Source organism: Penicillium psychrofluorescens (assembly GCF_964197705.1).
Source record: "Penicillium psychrofluorescens genome assembly, chromosome: 3".
NCBI classification, from domain to species: domain Eukaryota; kingdom Fungi; phylum Ascomycota; class Eurotiomycetes; order Eurotiales; family Aspergillaceae; genus Penicillium; species Penicillium psychrofluorescens.
Window position 1 is genome coordinate 1258667 of NC_133441.1, and position 21877 is coordinate 1280543.

General features: G+C 51.7%; 10 protein-coding genes across 10 annotated transcripts; 8 read left to right on the forward strand and 2 right to left on the reverse strand.

Annotated features, from left to right (window-relative positions):
* Window positions 1-373: 373 nt before the first annotated feature.
* Window positions 374-1243, forward strand: PFLUO_LOCUS4604 (uncharacterized protein; the record flags this gene model as incomplete). Its single annotated transcript, XM_073781971.1, has 1 exon — window positions 374-1243. One exon carries the CDS (start codon window positions 374-376, stop codon window positions 1241-1243), a length of 870 nt encoding a protein of 289 aa, XP_073638673.1.
* Window positions 1244-3361: 2118 nt separating this feature from the next.
* On the reverse strand, window positions 3362-5032 carry PFLUO_LOCUS4605 (uncharacterized protein; the record flags this gene model as incomplete). The annotated part of the gene is made up of 2 exons (XM_073781972.1): window positions 3362-4000; window positions 4049-5032. 2 exons carry the CDS (start codon window positions 5030-5032, stop codon window positions 3362-3364), a joined length of 1623 nt encoding a protein of 540 aa, XP_073638674.1.
* Window positions 5033-5774: 742 nt separating this feature from the next.
* Window positions 5775-8012, forward strand: PFLUO_LOCUS4606 (uncharacterized protein; the record flags this gene model as incomplete). The annotated part of the gene is made up of 1 exon (XM_073781973.1): window positions 5775-8012. One exon carries the CDS (start codon window positions 5775-5777, stop codon window positions 8010-8012), a length of 2238 nt encoding a protein of 745 aa, XP_073638675.1.
* Window positions 8013-8378: 366 nt separating this feature from the next.
* Window positions 8379-9899, forward strand: PFLUO_LOCUS4607 (uncharacterized protein; the record flags this gene model as incomplete). Its single annotated transcript, XM_073781974.1, has 2 exons — window positions 8379-9711; window positions 9766-9899. 2 exons carry the CDS (start codon window positions 8379-8381, stop codon window positions 9897-9899), a joined length of 1467 nt encoding a protein of 488 aa, XP_073638676.1.
* Window positions 9900-10202: 303 nt separating this feature from the next.
* PFLUO_LOCUS4608 (uncharacterized protein) lies at window positions 10203-11408 on the forward strand (the record flags this gene model as incomplete). The annotated part of the gene is made up of 3 exons (XM_073781975.1): window positions 10203-10256; window positions 10309-10713; window positions 10776-11408. The coding sequence occupies 3 exons, from the start codon at window positions 10203-10205 to the stop codon at window positions 11406-11408; spliced, it is 1092 nt and encodes a 363-aa protein (XP_073638677.1).
* Window positions 11409-11775: 367 nt separating this feature from the next.
* Window positions 11776-12084, forward strand: PFLUO_LOCUS4609 (uncharacterized protein; the record flags this gene model as incomplete). The annotated part of the gene is made up of 1 exon (XM_073781976.1): window positions 11776-12084. The coding sequence occupies one exon, from the start codon at window positions 11776-11778 to the stop codon at window positions 12082-12084; it is 309 nt and encodes a 102-aa protein (XP_073638678.1).
* A 367-nt stretch (window positions 12085-12451) lies between these two features.
* PFLUO_LOCUS4610 (uncharacterized protein) lies at window positions 12452-13369 on the forward strand (the record flags this gene model as incomplete). The annotated part of the gene is made up of 4 exons (XM_073781978.1): window positions 12452-12584; window positions 12644-12678; window positions 12738-12800; window positions 12875-13369. The coding sequence occupies 4 exons, from the start codon at window positions 12452-12454 to the stop codon at window positions 13367-13369; spliced, it is 726 nt and encodes a 241-aa protein (XP_073638679.1).
* A 2645-nt stretch (window positions 13370-16014) lies between these two features.
* Window positions 16015-17628, forward strand: PFLUO_LOCUS4611 (mitochondrial; the record flags this gene model as incomplete). Its single annotated transcript, XM_073781979.1, has 1 exon — window positions 16015-17628. The coding sequence occupies one exon, from the start codon at window positions 16015-16017 to the stop codon at window positions 17626-17628; it is 1614 nt and encodes a 537-aa protein (XP_073638680.1).
* Window positions 17629-18050: 422 nt separating this feature from the next.
* Window positions 18051-19716, reverse strand: PFLUO_LOCUS4612 (uncharacterized protein; the record flags this gene model as incomplete). Its single annotated transcript, XM_073781980.1, has 2 exons — window positions 18051-19181; window positions 19246-19716. The coding sequence occupies 2 exons, from the start codon at window positions 19714-19716 to the stop codon at window positions 18051-18053; spliced, it is 1602 nt and encodes a 533-aa protein (XP_073638681.1).
* A 105-nt stretch (window positions 19717-19821) lies between these two features.
* PFLUO_LOCUS4613 (uncharacterized protein) lies at window positions 19822-21823 on the forward strand (the record flags this gene model as incomplete). The annotated part of the gene is made up of 4 exons (XM_073781981.1): window positions 19822-19839; window positions 20184-20544; window positions 20654-20919; window positions 20972-21823. 4 exons carry the CDS (start codon window positions 19822-19824, stop codon window positions 21821-21823), a joined length of 1497 nt encoding a protein of 498 aa, XP_073638682.1.
* Window positions 21824-21877: the final 54 nt, after the last annotated feature.

A 21877-nucleotide genomic window follows, 5' to 3' on the forward strand; every position in this document is an offset into this window, starting at 1 on the left:
TATCCCTTTTATAATACAGAACGCATAGTAAGCGAAATGAGCGCACAAGGCCAAGAATGTCAAAAATCAAAGGCAGTTTAGTGCTGTACAATACTTTTATCCATGGATCCACCATGCTGGCATCCCGACACGATCACCTGTACTGATATGGGCCCATCACAATTCCACGTCGCACCTTAACTCGAGATAGCGAAATGTAAGTAAATCTCGGAAGATTTTCACCGATAGACGCAACGGAATTCCATGTCCCTGACAGTAGTTTTGACGGGCGGAAAAATCATGGCCTTTGTGATCCCCTTCAAAAGACGACCGACAAGCCCGTCCCTTCAATAAAAGAGTCCTTCAACTAATTGCGATCTCCCATCAAACCCAAATGGCGATACTCGACGACATTGCATCTGTCAGCTTCCGTGACCAAACAGCTGTCATAACCGGGACGACAAACGGACTGGGTTTGGCTATTAGCGAAGAACTCGTCCGTCGCCAAATCGCCACTCTCATCATGGGAGTACGAAATATCCAGAAAGGCGAGGAAGTCAAAGCACAGCTCCTGGCAAATCCGACCTGGCACTCAAGGAATCCTAGTGTTGTGATCCACGTGGTAGAGCTCCAGATGAGAGACTATGAGAGTGTTATCGCGTTTGCCACTGAGGTAAAAGTGCTCACGCAAACGGTCGACCTTGTACTGCTCAATGCGGGTGTGGGCGGTCTCGACTTTGAAACTACACAGAGCGGTCATGAAAAAATTATGCAGGTCAATGTTTACTCGAACGCTCTCTTGGTCCTCGAGTTACTTCCTTTGCTACAAGAAACGGCAATCCTCAAGTCTAGGCCCTCACGCCTGACTTGGGTTGGAAGCTTTGTGCAGATGGACCATTCGCTGACAAAGAGAGCTGTTCCTATGGAACGTCGAGTTATGGACCATTTTGACGACAAGTCCTGCTTCGACGGTGCAACTCGTTACCAAGACTCCAAGCTGATAGGAACCATGGTCGTCAAGCAACTGGCACAACGCATCGACAAGAAGACGGTCATATTCAATGAGGTCTCACCCGGCCCTGTGTTGACAAATTTTGGAGCTATCTACCCATTTTATTTTCGAGCCATGATTGCGATCGCGGGTGCTTTCGCATCTAAGCGAAAGTCCCTGGCTGAAGGAGTGAACAAATATTTGCACGCCATTGCGCTAGTCGGAAAAGAATCGCACGGCGCATACATTAGCAATTACGAGATTGCACAGTAAGTTGACTTGACATTTTGAACTGCAGACAAAAGGGCCAAACTAATCAAACGGAGCAGGAGAGCTACAATCGTCGACGCACCGGAAGGTATTGCATTGCAAAATAAAGTATTCGCAGAATTGATGGAGGAGTGTAAGAAAGTAGACACTCGTCTGCCTTCTTTGTGAAAGCTGCTCACAAAAGCTTTATCGGATGAGAAGGAAACCAGGTTTTCCCGCAGCGTGTTTCCTGCCTCCCATTGTCTTGCGTACCTCTTTTTAAAACTCAGGAGAAAGCATCGCGCTTTTTTTGTAAGCAATGTTTATCGCTCTAGTTATTTCACTTGATCCAACTATAAAACTCGTCCATTTTCACAAGTAGGGGGAAGTGGGTCGGTCCACTTTTCTTGCCCGGGTCTTCAAGGACACGGAATTCCGTTACCGGTACAGTGGCTAGAAGGTTTGCTCACTCCGAACTCCACATGACGCAGACGAACATTGAGCGGTAAAGACAGTTATCTGACACGGACCTTGTAGTATTATGATATTGGAACTCTGATCCATACGGCGAAATGATTGCCTGTGACCGAAGTCGGCTGCTCGCAGAAATGATACGTATTTAAGCCTGGTTAAACCCCCTTTCCCCTTGTTCTACCTGTTATCAGACGATTTTCAATTCTATGCCTTCAGTTACGGCAGGGCAGTCCGAGGCCCTCAGCCCCGAAGCAAAAGTGTTTCTCAGCAAAATCCCATGGATTCCTCTTCCAAGTATTCTCGCACGCTTCCTAACAGGACCAAAAAATGTACCGAAAATGCGCTCTCGGTGGGCGCAGATGGAAGACCGGGTCGAGGAATCTGTGATCGCTAAACACCACCTTGACCTTAAAAACACCACAATCGCCGGTGTGGACATCCTCATAATCGAACCTCCTATCATCAAACCCGAGATGCAATCGAAAATTATGTTTAATATACATGGAGGGGGTTTTATTACAGCTACGGCCAGAGACAGGAGCACTCTTTTGATGGCCGGCGAGTTCAGAATTAGAGTCTATTCCGTTGAATACACATTGTCACCGGAGGCTCACTACCCTGTCGCGAGAGACCAATGTCTTGCTGTCTACAAAGAACTCACGGCAAGCTTCGGCGCTGAAAATGTTCTTGGCATGTGCACTTCGGCCGGTGGACAAATTATGCTCTCGCTTTTGGCCTTGGCACAACGTCAAGAATTGCCAATGATGGCTGGACTCGTTTTGCATACGCCAGCTACGGATTTGAGCGCTAGCGGAGATTCCCCTGTTACAAATGCCGGCAGGGATGTCATGCATCCTGATATTGTGGCTGCTGTAGCCAAGAAGAATTATATCGGCAAACACGATGTGAAGGACCCCTTAGTGTCTCCACTCTTCGCTACCTTCAAAGCTGGCTTTCCTCCGACCGTGATCACGACTGGAACACGGGATGTTTTGTTGAGTGGTAGCCTTAGATTGAGTTGGAAACTAAGGGATGTCTCGGATAGGATCGAAGTGCTTGTTGCTGATGGCATGTGGCACGCGTACCATTGGGAGCCTGAAATGCCGGAAGCTATTCGCACTAGGAAAGAGGTGTACAAATTTCTGGCAAGCTTAATTTAACAGATAATTTGTTCTGTGCTAGAAAAACCTATTCCGGTTTTCTCAAATACTCACAGTAGAACTTCGAACAGTCACCGGTTGATTTTCTAGAGGCCTTGACATACAATCAAAATCTTTAAGCAACTGTCAATCTGTCCCCGTGAGAAAGCGCTCCTTGTTGGACAGGTGCTAAAAAAAAAGGATATGGCGGCATTCTAAGCACGGATGACCCCTCCTGAGCTAAGGGTAGAAAGCACTTCATTAGCTGGCAAGAATGGGGCTTGTTTCATTCCGTTAAGATCGTGGAAATACCGCAATGATACAGGATATCTAGCTCCGTTATTCATCATTTGGTCCTAGGAGCTCGCACGTAATAATCCACAAGAAATCCCTTGGGACGACAGTTTGCTACAGTAGCGACGAACCAGGAAAAACGCACAGAAAGATGCTTCAGTATTTACTAATCTAAAGGAAGAATCACAAGGTATAGTAATCAACGTTATGTTCACTATGTACGTACATCGAAACATCACTGCGTGTGCTGACCCTCCTCATCCCGAGTCGCTCTCCTTTCCTTCTTAGCCTTTTGGATATCTAGTGACATTTTGACAGGCCGAACACCAGGTGTTTCAAAGACAGTATCGATCTCTTCCAGGGTCAGACCACTGGTTTCAGGGAAGAAGAGATAGGACAGGCCGAGCTGGATCGTGTTGTACACGATGTAGACAACCCAGATCTTGTAGCCGACCTTGCTGATTCCGACACTAATTCCATATGTCTGGGCAGCACCAGCACCTCCTTGAATAAGACTGTAGAGACCCATGCCCTTGGCACGAAGAGGAAGGGACAGGATTTCGATAGGGTATAGGTTGTGCATTGTTGCAACGAGCGTTGCCGAGAATGTCTGGTACATGAATATCCAGAGAAGAGTCAGAGCTGCGGCAGCATTGGTCGGTTTCAGACTGTACTGCCAAGATGTGATCGTCGTGGCCACCTGGAATATAACCATGGAGATGAGACCCCCGAAGATAAGTGTACGTCTGCGGAACTTGTCAACGAGCAGCGACCCGACAGCGGTGAAAACGAAGTAAACTGCGGTGGTGCCAATGCTGACGCCTAACTGTTGCTTGGTTCCTGTGATACCAACTGTTTCCAACGCATCGACCATCTAAACATATTGTCAGAACTAATATAAATATCGAAAGACGAAACTGACATAATATGTGATGATGCTGCCTCCGTTCCATTGCTGGAACAATGAGTATAGTGTAAGACACAGCAATCGATAGCGAGCAACCTTGGTGAAAAAGATACGGAAGTCCCAGACTGCCTTGAATTCAGAGGTATTGTTCTGCAAAGTCTCCTCTATCTGAGTCACGACAATTTCAACAATCGGCTCGTTCACATCACCGCTTGTCGTGTGATACTTGGCTATCACCTCTTTTGCTTTCTCGCGTTTGCCACGCATGACATAGAAACGGGGCGACTCAGGCGTCAAAAGGTAGATAGTCGTGCAGACAATGCCGGGAAATAGAATCTCTAGGAGTAGAGGCGTGCGCCAGGACGCATTTCCAGCAAGATTGGAGAGTCCCACCATAGCACCGAGCATTACCAGGCTGCCAACCTGGAAGCAGGCCCCGAAGAAACCGACCATGCGTCCACGGAGATGGATGGGAGATATTTCACCGATATACTGGGAGCTGGACATCAAGGCCGTACCAAACCCCATAAAGAATCGACCGGCCATAAACATAGGCATATTGGTAGCACAGCCTTGCAGAATGGCTGCAATGATGACGATAAAGTTGCCAGCGAAGTTAATGCCACGACGACCGATGATATCGGCTAGGGCCATGAACGGGGCTCCACACACGGTGCCGATGCTCATCAGTGCATTCATCAAGCCGTACGTGGAACCGGCGGTGCCAAAGCCAAGGTACGCATGCCATGCGGGCAAAGTGTTGATGCCGCCGATGACTCCCCAGTCAACCCCGAAGCCGGCCTGGTTGCAGCCTTGCACAAACATGATGAGAAAAAGACGGAACCCGGTCTTTGACCAGACCCTCAGTGACTCCTGCGATAGCGTCCATAGGTCCTCCTCCGTCAAGCGTGCTAAGACAATCTCTTCCACATGCTCCTGGGCGATGCCTTTGAGCTCGTACTCCGGCGGGACGGCGTCCTCGTCGTTAGGATTGCCCATTATTGATCGAATTAAACGTGAATGATCTCCCAGAAGTGGTGTCGTGCAGTCTGTCTTGTGTGTCAGAGACCCCAACCTGATGGCCTGCTCACTTCAATTTGTATGGCGATAACGAGGGCCACGCCGTGGTATTTCTGCTCCGGCGGGCATAATGGTTCAGAGAGCTGGCAAGCCGACCGGTGGAGGTCGGCATCCAGACTGCTCCCATTCTGACACGGGGCTGGGCCCTGGGTATGGCTAAGACCAACAGAATGTGCGCTTGGGACCGAGATTAACCTCGGATGGCGTGGCAAGATCGGGGTAACTAGGGATCATTGGTGGTTGAAGACCGCGAAATGTGAATTTGGCGTCAGTCACGTTGATGGACGAAACGGCGGCGACTGGCTAGCTTCAGGCGCTATCTCGCTCCGTAAATTTCCCACCATTGAGATGCGAACGCGGGGAACTAGCGAGACAAGGATTGAGCTATCCTCAGATGGCGGAGTGCTGTCGATCCGGGGACAACTTATTACCCGAGTTAGGGCTGATGTGGAGAGGATTATTCCCGAAGTCCAGACAAAGAGTGAACCAAGATCCTTTCGACTTTGCCCCGCTAACTATTCGAGTCCACTCTCAATTCTCTGCCCAGACAACGGACCGAAATGCCGCTCCAATATTGTTTATTTCCGATGAACTAGTGGGTCAATCAGTCCCTCATAAGCTCATTAGTCCCAGGAAACATGTCCCAATGTCTAAAATCGTCATGTCTGAATTATGGTACCAACAACCGGCAGCTCACTGGAATGAAGCACTCCCAGTGGGTAATGGCCGCCTAGGTGCCATGGTGTATGGCCGCACGGACACCGAGCTCCTGCAGCTGAACGAGGATTCGATATGGTATGGAGGGCCACAAGACCGCATTCCGAAAGATGCCCGGAAATATCTTCCCCAATTGCGAGAGGCCATTCGCGCAGGAAACCATGTTGAGGCAGAGAAGCTGGCACAAAGTGCATTCTTCGCCTACCCAATTAGCCAACGCAGCTATGAACCTTTGGGTACCCTCTTTTTGGATTTTAATCATAACCCGGAGCATGTCTCAAAGTACCGGCGGTCGTTGGATTTGTGCAATGCCGCTGTGCGTATTGAATATGATTATAAAGAAGCCCGTTTTGAACGAGAAATTTTGGCTAGCTATCCCGATAATGTCATGGCTATCCGGGTTCGCTCGTCGATAAAAGCCAGATTCATTGTACGCTTGACGCGCATGAGCGAGTTGGAGTTTGAGACCAACGAATATCTCGACGATGTCTGTGCTACCGGTAGCGCTATCACGATGCATGTTACGCCAGGGGGTAAAAACAGTAACCGGGCCTGTTGCATTGTCGGGATTCGGTGTCAAGATAATGCAGGCACAATCACTAGTATTGGAAATAATCTTGTTGTTGAATCTGGCGATGCCGTCCTGCTGGTCGCAGCACAGACTACTTTTCGCCATCAGGACATTGATCAAAGGGCGTCGCGCGATATCAACGATGCCATCAAGTGTTCTTTTGCAGATCTGTTGGCTCGACACACAGTCAATTACCACTCGCTGTATAATCGGATGGATTTGCAACTGAGCCCGAGCTCGCCTGATATCCCAACAGACCAACGCCTCAAATATAAAAGAGACCCCGGCTTGATTGCGCTTTATCACAACTATGCTCGCTATCTTCTGATATCTTGTAGCCGGACGGGCGACAGCGCCCTCCCTGCGAATTTGCAAGGCATCTGGAACCCATCTTTTCACCCAGCATGGGGCTCAAAGTTCACAATCAACGTCAACCTCCAGATGAACTATTGGGGCGCAAACATGTGTAACCTATCAGAGTGCGAACAACCTCTCTTCGATTTACTCGAGCGCGTGGCGGACTCGGGCAAGGCGACCGCACAGATGATGTACGGGTGCCGGGGCTGGACTGCTCATTCCTGCACGGATATCTGGGCTGACACCTGCCCTGTCGACCGCTGGATGCCGGCAACTGTTTGGCCACTTGGTGGTGCTTGGCTCTGTTATCATATCTGGGACCATTTCCGATTTACTGGTGATGAGAGCTTTCTCCGGCGCATGTTCCCGACTCTGCGTGGATGTGTAGAGTTCATTCTAGACTTTCTGATCGAGGATGCAACAGGCGTTTACCTTGTGACAAACCCGTCACTGTCTCCAGAAAATACATTCTACGACCATAATGGGGAGAAGGGAGTTCTATGCGAAGGCTCGACAGTTGACATCCAAATTATTGATGCCATATTGGGAGCCTTCATATCTTGCAACGTTGAGCTAGATATTAAGGACGTACTCCTCCCCGAAGTTCGCACCACACGATCCCGACTGCCTCCAATGCAGATCAGTAACTCGGGATACTTACAAGAATGGGCATCTGACTATGCCGAATTTGAGCCCGGCCATCGACATACATCTCATTTATGGGCACTACACCCCGGCAACGCCATTACCCCAGCTAAGACACCAGATCTCGCTAATGCATGTGGAGTGATCTTGCGCCGACGTGCGCGGCATGGCGGCGGACATACGGGATGGAGTCGTGCCTGGCTGATCAATCTGCATGCACGATTATTCGAAGCCGACGAATGCAGCAAGCATCTTGAGCTGCTTTTAGCCAAATCTACTCTACCAAATATGTTGGATAGCCATCCGCCGTTCCAGATAGATGGAAATTTTGGAGGTGGCGCAGGCATTGGCGAGGCGCTGGTTCAGTCTCACGAGCCGGGGGTTATTCGGCTCCTGCCGGCGTGCCCTAAGGGCTGGAAAGGTTCGATTCGCGGCGTACGAGCGCGCGGTGGCTTTGAGCTAGATTTCGGCTGGGAGAATGGACGTATAACTGGTGCTGTGACCATCAATTCGATGTTGGGCAGACATGTTTTGGTCTTTTTCCCCGGCAAGGATGGATTGCAAGTCCACATTGAGGGACCGGGCGTGCATAGAATCAATGTGCCATAGATCGGATAATTTGGAAGGCTGGAAACGCGCAAAAAGATCGGCTATTTAAAACAGTAATTTTCCGAGTGGTCGTCTATTATCAGCCTTCAATATTCTTCTTTTCCCATAGATCTGGTGGCATAGCTTCCCCACGCCAAGCCCGGTGGAAGCTATCCCCAAACAGTAACGGACCTAAGGTCCGCGTCCACCTACAAAAGCCATGTCGGTTGGATAAACAGGCCTGATTTAAATGAGGGGCAAGTTCAAATAATGAGGGGCATCGAATTCATCTTACCCGGATAACAAATTTTTTTTCACGTGTCGCTGCTTTTTTTCCAGGGCTGATAAACCGCCACACTTACAAGTCTAATCTCACGAACCATCAGAATGGACTTGGCTTCTGTGAAGGACCTTAAGGGCGTTCTTCGACCCAACTTCTTTCACGGATACGCCACAGCAGCTGCCCAAATCGAAGGCGCTTGGAATAAGGATGGGAAAGGCCTGTCGATCTGGGATACCTTCGGGCATACGCCAGGTCGAATCTCCGATGGAAGTAACGCGGACGATGCGACAAGAGCGTATGACTTCTACCACGAAGATGTCGCATTGATGAAGTCGTACGGTGTCAATGCTTACCGATTTTCGCTGGCCTGGTCACGGATTATTCCACTGGGTGGCCGCGAGGACCCTGTCAACGAACAAGGAATCCAGTTCTACAACAATCTGATCAATGAACTTCTGAAGAATGGAATTACACCCTTCGTCACCCTGTTTCATTGGGATACCCCGCAAGAATTAGAAGATCGGTACGGCGGGATGTTGAATCAAAACGCTTACACGGCAGACTTTGTGCGCTACGCACGGGTGTGCTTCGAGCGATTCGGAGACCGTGTCAAGCATTGGATTACCTACAATGAGCCGGGTGTTTATACGCTGGCTGGGTATGCGGCGGGCGTTCACGCCCCAGGCCGGTCGTCGTTTCGAGACCGCAACGACGAGGGCGACTCCTCTACCGAACCTTTTACCGTCGCGCACACTGAGATTGTCTCGCATGCACATGTCGCCCGCCTGTATCGTGAAGAGTTCCAGCCGCAGCAAAAGGGGACTATTGGGATTACATTACACGGCAACTGGTCTGAGCCCTGGGATGAGCAGGACCCGCGAGATCAAGAAGCTGCGGAACGGGCGCGCGAGTTTGAGATCTCCTGGTTTGCGGACCCGATTTACAAAACGGGTGACTACCCTGCTTCTATGCGGGCTCAACTGGGTGATAGACTGCCGAAGTTCACAGCCGAGGAGTCGAAGCTTGTACTTGGAAGCTCTGAGTTCTACGGGATGAACACTTACACGACATTCTTCGTGCGACACAAGGATACGCCGCCAGATATCAATGACCACAAGGGTAACGTGGAAATTCATGACGAAAACAAGCAAGGAACTCCCCGTGGAGAAGAGACCGATACGGAGTGGCTGCGAGCTGCGCCCTGGGGATTCCGGAAGCTGCTAAATTGGATCTGGAAGCGATACCAGACGCCAATATATATGACTGAAAACGGGACTACGGCAAAAGGAGAGACTGCTCCGACGCCAGAGGTGCTCAACGACCAGTTCCGTATTAAATTCTTCGAAGGCTATGTCGGCAACGCGTTGGCGCGAGCCGTGAAAGAAGACGGTATTGATATCCGGTCTTACTTCGCTTGGACATTTACTGATAATTGGGGTAAGTGAGCAAAAGTATTCCGTCAGACGCAAGGCTAACTCTGCGGTGACACAGAATGGGCGGCCGGGTATAAGGATCGTTTTGGCTGCACGTTTATTGAATTCGAGTCGGAAAACAAAATTCGACATCCCAAGCAGTCGGCCTATTATCTGGATAAGCTGTTTAAGCACCTCATTCGAGAGTCATAGTCCGAAACACCTCGAGTCAATATATAGACAGTCAAAACCTTTCGGGGATGTTACTATTTGATAATACGAGGCAGTTGGAGATGTATGCAACTGTTGCTATAGCATACAGTTTCCTTTTCGGTAGTTATTGGGGTATATTGTCTCAACCCCAACGATGATTAATGACTTATCGGCTACGCCCCACAAGAAAGTGAGGGGGCCTCGGCTGTTGATAACGATCGAGTATAAAGGTTCCTGATTCCCATAGGAGAAGTGGAGCCTCGCGTCCATTCATACATTTAAATTCCGAGGATCTAATTCAGCATGTCTCCAGTATCGGACCCTCCCAAACTCACTTTAAAGGGCAGTCCCCGCGAGGTATATTTCACAACTGCGTATCTTCTACAATACCTAACTTTGGTCGATATAGATCGGCCTTGAGCATGGCCGCGCGCTTCGGGAGCAGATCCGCAGCCAGATTGCCATCTACGATGAGATGTTCCAGAACACCTCCAAGCTCTCATGGCCGGAAGTCCGCGAGATATCCAAAGAATTCCAGCCGGCACTTGCAAAGCTAACTCCACATCTACTCGCCGAAATGGAGGGCATAGCCGAGGGTGCGGAGTTGGATATTTTGGACGTGGTCGCTCTGAACTGCCGCAGCGAGATTGCACTAGGCAAGTTCTCGGACGGATGCACAACGTTGTCCTGGAAGAAGGGCGAGAATACTCGGGTGTTATCTCAAAACTGGGACTGGACGGCGCGGGTGAGAACGAACTTGGCCATGGTCTCGATTGAGCAGGTCGGGAAGCCGACGATATATATGGTGACTGAGGTGAGCTGACCCTCTAGTGGCTAGCCAGAACGGTCTTTGCTGATGCAGTTGCACTCTATCAGGCCGGAATCGTGGGCAAGATTGGCTTCAACTCCGCTGGCGTAGGGACGTGCCTGAATGCAATCCGCGCCAAACCAATGATCAGTGATAAAATTCCGATCCACGTCGCTCTTCGTTTATGTCTGGAGAGTGCTTCAGTTGAAAGCGCTATCAAGACACTCGAATCTCTGGGCGGCGTCGCATCTGCGCAGCATATTCTCGTGGCAGACCCCACAACAGCAGTAGGACTTGAGTTATCGCCTGTGGGTGACCGTCATATCGCAGAGGAAGTTTCGGGGCTGATCGGACATACCAACCACTTTATCGAGAACCGATATGTGAATGAGCCGCCATGGCTGTCAGGATCTCCCATCCGTCTTGAACGACTGGGGAATTTGACAAATGAACTGCTCCAGAATGGGGTGAAAGGAGATGCCATCACGCCTGCTTTGCTTCGGGAACAGATCTTCTCTGATACGTATAATGCGCCCCAGGCAATCTGTTGCCAGGAGGATCCCAGCCGCCATATTTCCTCGCGAAGCAGCACGCTGTTTAACATTGTGATGAACCTGGATCTGAAGAATCTGGGCGCAGAAGTGGTATTTGGACGTCCAGGGTCGGAGGAGCAAGGAGCCGTGTTGAGGATGCCCTGGTAGTGTGTGTCAATATCAATAACATTGTATTCACTGTTGTCTTTGTCCCTGAGACAATAACCTCGATGTAGGGAAATCCCGCCAAATCCCGCCATATAGGCGCCTCACTTGCTCTATTGTCGCAGAGAGTGAATTCACATAAATTCGGACAAGACCGCAGTCTTCTACAAGTCTTTAGCTGTCATCTTTCATCTCAGCGGATTCGCTATTGCTACCTCTATATTGCTGCTGTCATTGGACGTCACCACTACCTGTTTACCAAAACGGTAGGCCTCTCTCTTCTCCATATACACTCCTCCAACCGGGGAAAACGGCAAGCTCGGTCAGCAGATCAATAAGGTAAACTAACAATAGACAGGAAGACGACAGGATGCATGAACTGAGCCTCCGTTTTCGCGGGAAATGCACCGCCATTGTGAAAAGAGCCGACGAACCAAGCACCCCAGCCAAGAACAACTCGGAGCGGCTTTCCAGAACTCCGGAAGAGAGGGACGTGGCAGCACGACAGATGGGAAATCTCACGCTCGACCGCGAGAAAGACAACAACGACTTTTCAAGAACTATGGACGAGCTTGCCAGTCAGCTGGCAAACTGGCAGACCGGCGTGTCAGACGACAAGAAGGGCAACCGGGATATCCATGGCTGCTTCTCGAACGGGCTCGTGGTTCTCACCCGTTAGTCGAGATGAAGATGCGAGGGGGATCGGTTGTGGATGTGATTATTGCAATTGCTTTTTTCCCGCCTCTTTCCTGGGCTGGTTGTTGTCAATTATCCTGGTCTGACTGGTGGTCTCGGCTCCACATTGCTGGGATTGATCGTCATCTATTGCGGCGATCACGACAAAATCAATAATTATTGACATGGTGCGCCGGGTCTGCCGTGCTAGTAGAGTAATGAACATGGTTAGATATCTCTGGTACAGGGTAGTGCGCTTACCCCGCGGTCCTTCTCCTCATTTTGCCACTTCTGTTCTTTGATCCTTTAGCATTATTTTTATTCTGTAGCTACGATCCCAGTCTTACGAGGAGCGTTGGAGTTTGGAAATTATGGCTTCGACTACCGGCATTCATCAAGATAACTCGGTGATCGCCGATATACCCGAAAATGAGCCTTTACTTGGCCGTCCGGGGGATGTCACTCAGAAAGAGGGCGAGAGTCTTGTTCGCAACCTCATCACCGGTGAGAACCAGTAACTCTAGTTCGAGAAACTCCAGAAGTTGACAACATAAAATTGGCAGGCACGGCGACTCTAGCTCAGGCTGGCATTTGGGTTGTGAGTGATTCTTGCCTACGATCTTCGACTTGTCATGAGTTCACTAACGGGGATACCAGTTGGCCGCGTTGGTCTGGTCGGGGGTTCTGTCGCAGCCGCTGTCACTTTTCTCGCCACACCCAGTAGGTGACTCTGTCCCGTCACGCACAAATATATCCTCTGTGCGAGGATCAAACTTACTTTCTCATTTGAATAGATGCTCAGCGTCTCCGCGATTCTTCTGCAAGTCCAAGCCGCGCTCATCGTCCAGCCAACTGTAACGCCGACACAGAAACGCAACGGCGCCCGCATCCACGCTGCAATTCAACTGCTCAGTGTCGCATGCTTTATTTCCGCGTTCACTATCATCGAGCTTAACAAGGGCGATCACCCGCACTTCACTTCGCCGCACGGCATCCTCGGCTTGACGACCTACATCTGCATTGCACTACAGACCCTTGGCGGTGTTGTGCAATTCTTTGTCCCCAGTCTCGTACTTGGAAGTGTGGACGCAGGCAAAAGATTCTACAAGTACCACCGTATCGCCGGATATGTTCTGCTACTGCTGGAGATGGCGGTTGTTGTGGCCGCGACGCAGACTGATTTCAACCTGACCACGCTGCGGATCCCTCTCTGGGCTACTTTGGTTGCTATTGTTTTGATACTAGCTGGAGTGGGCGCCCGAATTAAGAAATACAAGTTAGGATTCTGAGATGATATGACTGAAAGATATGTCTAGATGAGACGGATGGGGAGGACGACAGTTTTCGGATTGGCGACTGATTGATGAGTTCATGATACTTGCATTTCTAGCAATGGAATTTCTCGGCTCTGTGAATGTAGTATATACCAGTATTATCTGTCACTAAGTGAGCGGATAATTCGGTAGTTCGAGTTTCCCAAGTAGTGTCTCATCCTGAAAACCTTGTATCAAAACACATCACAGGGAGCCTCCCGGTCAGCACAGTCATCTCGACATGCTCTGTTTGGATGATTCAATCATAATATTTATTCCGTCCCAATCTGTCTGGAGTACAGCTTGACATATAATGGCGGCTTTTCCACGGTGTCGTATCCTTTACATCTCTGCGGCCAATCCAAGCAAACCGGCGCCAGGGCGATATCAAATTCGGATACCAGTCGCGCGATTATCACTTTGGAATGCATGTAGGCGGTACTATTAACGAAATATTAAGAGAGTCAGAAGAGTGGGAAATATGTAGCTCACTTCTGTCCAGCACAATTCCTTGGACCGTAACTAAACGGCTTCCTCGCTCTTCTATTATCATTTGAGAACTCGTCCCCACCCAACCATCGCGTCGGGAGGAATGCTTCGGGGTGTAAAAAGTGCTTGCTCGACATGTTCGCTGAGAGCTGGTTCACGCCAACTACGGCGCCTCCTGGTACAAAGTGGCCGCAGATGGTTGCGCCGTCGGGTGGCACGACCCGAGGGAAGATATTTGGTACAGGAGGAAGCAATCGAAGGCATTCTTCAAGCACTGCTGTGAGATATGGCATTTTCTTCACGGTCGAGAAATTGATTTCCGATGGGGAGGCTGTCTCTTTAATCTGTATTAGAAGCTCTTAGAGTACATCAGGGTGTTGGGCTAAGCGGTAGATAACGTTGCAAAGGAGCGTAGAGGTAGTGTCGCTCCCTTTGAAGTAGACCATTAGTATCTTGTATTTCCACATAAATGATGGGACGAACCGGCAATGACCAAACTGAGCGCGAGTCGTTCGATTTCGCGACGACTCAATCCGTCCGGTACACCATGAGAGCTGGAGATCATCAACGACGTCTATTTAGCTGGCCAATAAAGCACATACTCGATCATGTATGTCATAAAATCCTTATGATCAACAACATTCTCTAATCTTTTGCCAACCATTTGTTTGGCGAAATTCATCGCCTCCACCTTTGAACCTTTCGGAGCTTTCCCCATCATCTGATCGACGAGCGGCCATAAGCCGTGCGGTAGCAGACGACGCATCGCACAATAAACACTAACTCCTCTCAGAGAGCTAGTGACCAGACTCATCCATGGATGGCTGATGTCGGGCGAGGTGACACTGTTGAATGACTCTCCGAAAGAGAGATCGGTGGTGAGATCGAACATGATTGCAGTCATGCTTTTCTCGATATCTATAAATCTGTCCTGGGATGAGTCCACCTGTTTGTGAAGACTACTCATCAATGAGTCGACACCTTTTAGCACGAGTGGTTCGTGCTCGTTAATGGCCTTGTCGGAGAAGGCATATGACAGAATGCGACGATATCGCCGATGCTCCTAAACGGAAAGGTCAGTGATCAAATAATGGAAGAAAGTTTTGAACTGACAGTCTCTGGTGCAAATCCAATAGACGGGGGAGAGTTGGGCAGTCTAAACTCTTTACCGGGATCTTTTAAAAACGCGTAGGCGCCTCCTTGTGCTCTCCCTGGTCTAGGTTAGAAGCGATCAATTTCAAAGACGATTTGAGTACTCGCCGTAAATATCCTCCCACGCCTGTGCGTCGTCAAAGGATATTATATTAGGTGCGATTCGAACCACGGCGCCGTATTTACCATGAAGACGTTTTGTGTTGTCTGCCAACGCTCCTTTGTATGTGTAGATGGCATAGTATAGCCAGGAAATTCGAGCAAGCATCGGCCCTGGATATGGTGCTAAAGGATGAAAGTAGAGATTGTAGATCCATCGCGCAAATATCAAACCGGAAAGCTGTATCCGAAAGAGTAAATTAGCAAGTGTCACGGCATGGATAGCTATACCCACAGCCAGACATATCCATGCACCGACAGACAGCTGGTACAGGGCTGCTGGGAAAACCATGACAAAGATTTACTGACTTGGATGCTTATAACACATTCATAGTAGCCCGCCGGAGCCAGTAAATACTCTCGTCAACCATGCTTCCGGAAGATTTTGAATAAGCACAGGGTCCACGCCGAGACTCGCACATCCTATTGAGGTAGTATCGTGGGTTGCACATCCCATGCCGATAGTCTATGATTATGCTTCTCGAACAATAAATAAACTCACCGACTGAACGAGAGTTTCTCAAGGAAGGCAAGCAGGAAGACCGGCATTCCGTAGCGCACAGGTGGAAATCCAGGTACCACCAATTCTGAAATCCGCCCCAATGAATCAGTACGCTAGACTCGGAAGCGAATAATGGAATTCTCAATGCGCAACGCCGGCCGAGTAGACAGACTGCAACCTGTTAGGTTTTTAACCTCCAAGAGCTACGCAAATATTATTGTGGTTGTGCTATAGATGTCCGTCCCAAACAGGAAAGGCGGCCGATCCTCCCGCGGTTTCGCTTTTCTTCTTCCACCTTTGTCATTCTTCCTTCTTCTCCATGGCGCCTACTCCCTACATCTGCTTCAATTGCAGGGCTACGTCCAGGCATGGACTGATCCGTGCACCTCTGAGCCGGTATTTCTCATCGACTCCGCCCCATCGACAGCAAGTGGTGCGACCCGCGACAGCTCCGAAACCCACCCCGGACGTCAAGCACATCCGCCAGAATGTAGACCTCTACGCCAAAAACTGCGCCGAACGGAACTACGCCTCGCATGCCGAGTACCCGTCGCGCATCCAAACCCTCTCCGAGGAGGCACGCGAGCTGGATCTCGGCCTGAAGGCGCCCCGGACCCAAATCAAGCAACTGGAGAAGACGATCGCGCAGGTATTCATGGCTGCGCGACAGGATGGAAACAAGGTTGAGAATTCAACCGAGAGAAAGATAGAGGAGCTCCGCTCAGAAGCGCAGCGATTGAAAGATGAGTCGCATGCGATGACAGCTCGCCAAACAGCCTGCGCCGAAGAGATCAATCGCCTCGCCCTCTCCCTCCCGAACCTCTCCTCCCCCGAAACCCCAATCGGTGACAACCCTCGCCTCGTCGAATACCTCAACTTCGACCCGCAAGCACCGCCACCATGGACCGGTCAATCGCCAACAGAGCTCCAGGCGCGGTCACACGTCACCATCGGCACAGACTTGAAACTGATTGACTTTGCGAGCTCGGCCACAACAACGGGGTGGGGATGGTATTTCTTGATCAACGAAGGAGCGATGCTGGAACAAGCGCTGATCCAGTACGCGCTCAGCGTAGCCCGTCAACGCGGGTGGAAGGTCGTTGCACCGCCGTCGATCGTCTACTCCCACATCGCCGAAGCGTGCGGGTTCCAGCCGCGCGACCAGCACAACGAGCAGCAGATCTGGTCGATCGAGCAGAGCGAGCGAGACCGCCACACCAAGCCGCCGCGTTCTCTGACTGGCACGGCGGAGATCCCGCTCGCGGCTATGTACGCCGGGCGCGACATCGACGCCGCCGAGCTGCCGGTCAAGCTCGTCGGGGCGAGCCGATGCTACCGCGCCGAGGCGGGCTCGCGCGGCGTCGACACAAAGGGTCTGTACCGCGTGCACGAGTTCACCAAGGTGGAACTGTTCGGCTGGGCCGATAACCTCGCCTCTACTGCAGGCGACGCGCCTACATCACCATCCGACACCCTCTTCGCCGAGCTGCTAGACATCCAAACTGAGATTCTCTCCTCTTTGCACCTCCCCTGCCGTGTGCTGGAAATGCCAACCACAGACCTAGGCGCCAGCGCCAGCCGCAAACGCGACATTGAGGCCCTCTTCCCGTCGCGTCTCCGTCCTTCGACTTCGACCTCAACTTCGAACCCCACTCCCAGCCTAGATGTCGAGGACCTGGGGACCGCCTGGGGCGAGGTCACTTCCGCCTCCATTTGCACGGACTACCAGAGTCGACGGTTGGCGACGCGCGTGCGCGGCGGTGTGGCGAAGGAGTCGCGGTTCCCGCACACTGTGAATGGTACGGCAATGGCTGTTCCGCGCGTGTTGGCGGCCATTCTGGAGAATGGATGGGATGCCGAGCGTGGGGTGGTTGTTATCCCGGAGGTGTTGAGGCCGTGGATGGATGGGATGGAGACGATTGGTGGGCGTTGAGTTCTGCACATCTGTATGCTATGTATTCATACTGCCTAAGCTCTGTTCTATAGGATAGTAGAATGATTCATTCTATCATTATCGCCGGACTGGCTACTCGTATATCTAAGACACAGATCAGGGTATTATTAAGGAACAGACAGAAAGAAGCAGCAAGCGCAGGAGATATTCATCACTTCATGGGCACATGCAGAAAGATAGGACAGGACATAAATCAAAGCAAAATACACATCATTATCTTGGGCAAAAACGGTCAGCGCAGAGAGACAAGAGAGCAAGAAAGAAATTGGTTTGGATTCAGGGCAGACCAGCAGCCTGAATAGTGCGATGCCGTATGTGGAGGGGAAAATAAAGAAGACGCATAGCAGGGAGCCATTAAGCAGAGCGGCAGAATCATTGACAGTCTGTCGAGATCATTATTATTATTTCCAGGGAAGATCTGCCTCTTCGACCCGGGTGCAAGTCAAATAGGGCAACCTCCCCACGAGAGTTGCGTCGCGCACACCAGCGGGACCTGCCGCTGGTTCAGCACTGGCTTTCACCTCGAGTTCAAGGAAGTTGCGCGTTAGCGGCTTGACGATATCCCGCGCCAGGCGTTTGAGCTCGTCCGTCTTGCGCTCGAAGCGTTTGAAGGTTTCGCGGGTGTACAAAGAGTCGGCGGACGGTGTGGGGTGGATCTTGAGAAAGCGCTTCACCTCGTCGTGGGGGAGATATGCCTGTGTTGATGATGATCCGATCAATCTATACACTCGTGCTGTCTGCTCAGGTGGGGTCGACGGTCTTGACGAGGCCGTATTGTTCGGTTGTGAGGAGCCACTGCCTCCTGAGTTCTTGAGAATGGAGGGAGGTGGCGGCGTCGTATTCTCAATGAGCCACTGGCGGAATAAAGAGACAGCAAGCCAGTCCAAATACGCATTGTTCGGGCCGACACGTTCGCCGCGCGAAGTGGTGAGGGATAGTCGGAAGAGTCTGGACTCTATTCTCGCTTTGAGATCCTCCAAGTCCTCGACCTTATCCTCAATCAGATCGAGCACGGCATCCGGCAGGGGAGCATAAGAGCCGTTGCGTAGATTCGGCAACGCGGCGGGCCACTGCCCAACAACATGGATCAAAGCTTCGGAGAAGATGACCCTGCTGCGTGCTAAATACCCAAGCTTGAGGTAGCTGGGCGGGTACTTTGCGATCTGTTTGAAGAGGCGAGATCCGAAGCCGAGGAGGTGGTGGTCCACGCGTGGGCCCGTCACCGGTAGCGCGTCGTACATGTCAGCCAAGGCTAGGAGTGACCTGCACTCGGTGTAGGCGGAGGCAATATTGACGCTGTTTAGGAGGGGAGGGTGGTTGTAGAAAATACGTAACATGTTCTCGTAGTCTCTCAGCAAAGGGTCCAGGTTGTTATGGACTGCTGTCGCCGCCTGTGGTAGGTTCACTACCGACTGCATGCCCGTTAGATTCGCCATGGATCGAAAGAAGCCTGCCTGGGCGTTGGATGGTTTGGTCATCGCGGGAGGGAACGCGCCGGGCTCGCTGCCCAAAAAAGAAGTATAGGTCGGTGGCTGTCCATCGCGAAAGCAAAACATGAGCACTTCTGTCGGTTCAGGGACAACGTGCAGAACTGACCTTTTGCATGAGGATGGGTTCCTCATCCTCCGTGCGATTCTCCCAATCCAGTTCATATCGCCATCGTCTCTTCTCGCCCGGACGCAAAGGGAGGGTGCCGTGATCTGACTGCGCCAGGGTCGACCCGTTGGATAGCGAGTCATCCTCGCTGACGCGAGACAGCGAGCCCTCCAGCTTGGCGGTGCCCGCTTGTCGCGACCAGCCCTCGTTGGTGCTTGCCTCGAAGAAGCCCGAGCATTGCGCGAGTATGAGCCGGTGGAGCAGATAGCGCTTCTCCTGAGGGCCGACACGGATGACGATCTCGGTGTCGCCGGTATACGTGAAGACGGGGAAGTCGTTGGGCGACGGGTGCGACGAGCCCCCGTGGTGCGAACGGCCGGACCGGTGTCGCCGATGGGAAGGACGCGACACGATGGACGAGGCGCTCTGGATGGTTGCGGCGCGATCGGCGACTTGGGCCTGGGAGACCATGGTGTCTGGTGTGGTAGGACAGGGTGGTCAACACCTGGGCCCTGATCCCGCGACAGCAGGCAAGAGTCACTAGTTGGTCAGATCTGATTTGTTGATCCAGACACCATGGGATTGTTCTTTGGGGTTGTTGATTCGGGACGGCGGATTCCTGCCGAACCAAGAAGGTGGCAATCACCTGCCGGAAACAACCACGCCGAATTCAATAGTTTACTTAGTACGCACCGATCTAACTAATATTCTACCTCGAACCCGGGGTAGATCGTGCCGTGATTACTTATGTCGAGTTAATCCTACTCTGCCAATTCCTCTGACGGACTGGTCTTTGTGTCTGCTGGTTTCTCCCTCACCCTCTCCTTATTGCGACGCTCTCTCCGGCTTCCTCGACGCCCGCTCGCATCATAATCCTGGCCCTGGACACGTCTTCCCGGGACAGCTTCTATAGCTGTCCCGATCTGTCATCGCTGCAGATATCCTATCCTGCCTCGACCGTGAGCCCCGCCGAATTCGCTAGCGACATCGAGGGCGACACCAACACCGAGCCCGATCGTCCGTCCTCGTCCGAATCACCCCACCTTCTGGTTCCCAAACGGCGCTCCAAGCGAAAAGAAGTCTCGAGAAAAGCGCGCGGCGTCATCGGCAAGGTTCGAGGACTCCGGCGCATCGCAACGGATAAGATGGCGCATCCAACCATCAAGATCGACACCAACGTCCAGACCAAGCGCGGGTTGGAAGACAGCGAGGTGGACCTGGGTGTGGTGGCCGATCCCAACAGTGGGGTGGGAGTGGACGAAGAGGATATTCCGCCGTTTTTGCGACAATCTGTGGCTGGTGAGTGACAGAGCGCGCACGTTTCGTCCTGTCGGAGAATAGATGCGTGGTGGCTGCACGTGGGATAATGGCATTTGGGCTGACCGCTATGTATGTCGATCGGAAACAGACATTCACGAAAAGTTCGACGATCTGGAATGGATGCAGCGGACGCGTCTGGCCGAAGGCGCGCTCTCCAATGATCCCTTGCACCGCTGGGCGCTCGAGACCGATCCCAAGGTCAGGGCGAGGAACCGCTATATGAACGTGCAGGCCTGGGCGAATAGCCGCATCCATCTACGTGTGCCCGACGGCGAATGCGACTTCATCAATGCATCCCCGATCACTTTGAAGGACACAGTCACTCTAGAGCGACGGAACTATATCGCAACGCAGGTGAGTTGTGTCATGCTGACCGCAGCGCCATCTGGTTGACCAGTGTCATTAGGGTCCCAAACTTGGACATCTCTCGGATTTTTGGCACATGGTATTCCATGAGAGCAAGGAGGTGGGCGTGATTGTCATGCTCACGCAGACTTTTGAGTCGGGGCGGGAGAAGTGCGCCCAGTATTTCCCCTTGGACACCGAGCAGGCTTCAATGATCTTCTCGGCGGTGGGCGAGCCCGACCCATTCGTGGCCAACGATCCGTCGAGCAAATCCCACACAGAAGCCCCGGGGAAAGTCACATTGTTGGAGTTGGTCTTTGATGCCAAGTCGCGGTCCGAAATCCGCAAGCTGGAGTTGGCTATCGGTTCGGAATCGAAGATCGTGTGGCATTTCCTCTTTGCCGGCTGGGCTGATTACTCCAAGCCAGAGGGGAGTGACCGCGACGCCCTTCTCGAACTGACCACGCTCTCAGCCTCCAAATCCAGCCCGGATAACCCGCGGATTGTGCACTGCAGTGCTGGGGTTGGCCGGACAGGAACTTTCATTGCGCTCGACCACCTGCTGCGCGAGCTTGAGTCGGGCCAGCTGCTGACCATAATGGACCCGGAGGTAGACCCCATTTTCGAAACCGTCAACCAAATGCGCGAACAGCGAATGATGATGGTGTACAATGAAATGCAGATGCAGTTCATCTACGAGGTCCTCCGGGAACAGACTGATCGCAAGCTGGGTAAAGTCCCGAAGCTCCAAGTCAGCAGTGTCTCGGAGGAGCGGTCTCCCAAGGCCGCCAAACTGAGTGATCAGACAGATTATGTGCCGCCACCCAAACCGGAGCTGGGGGAAGTCTCAGATGGGGTTGCTACTCCGCTCCAGAGCTGGTCTGGCACTCCCCCAGCCTCTGATAATGAATAATGCAGAAACGCACGCTCTCCGACTCTTCATCTGCTCCTCAACGTGCCTTGTCTC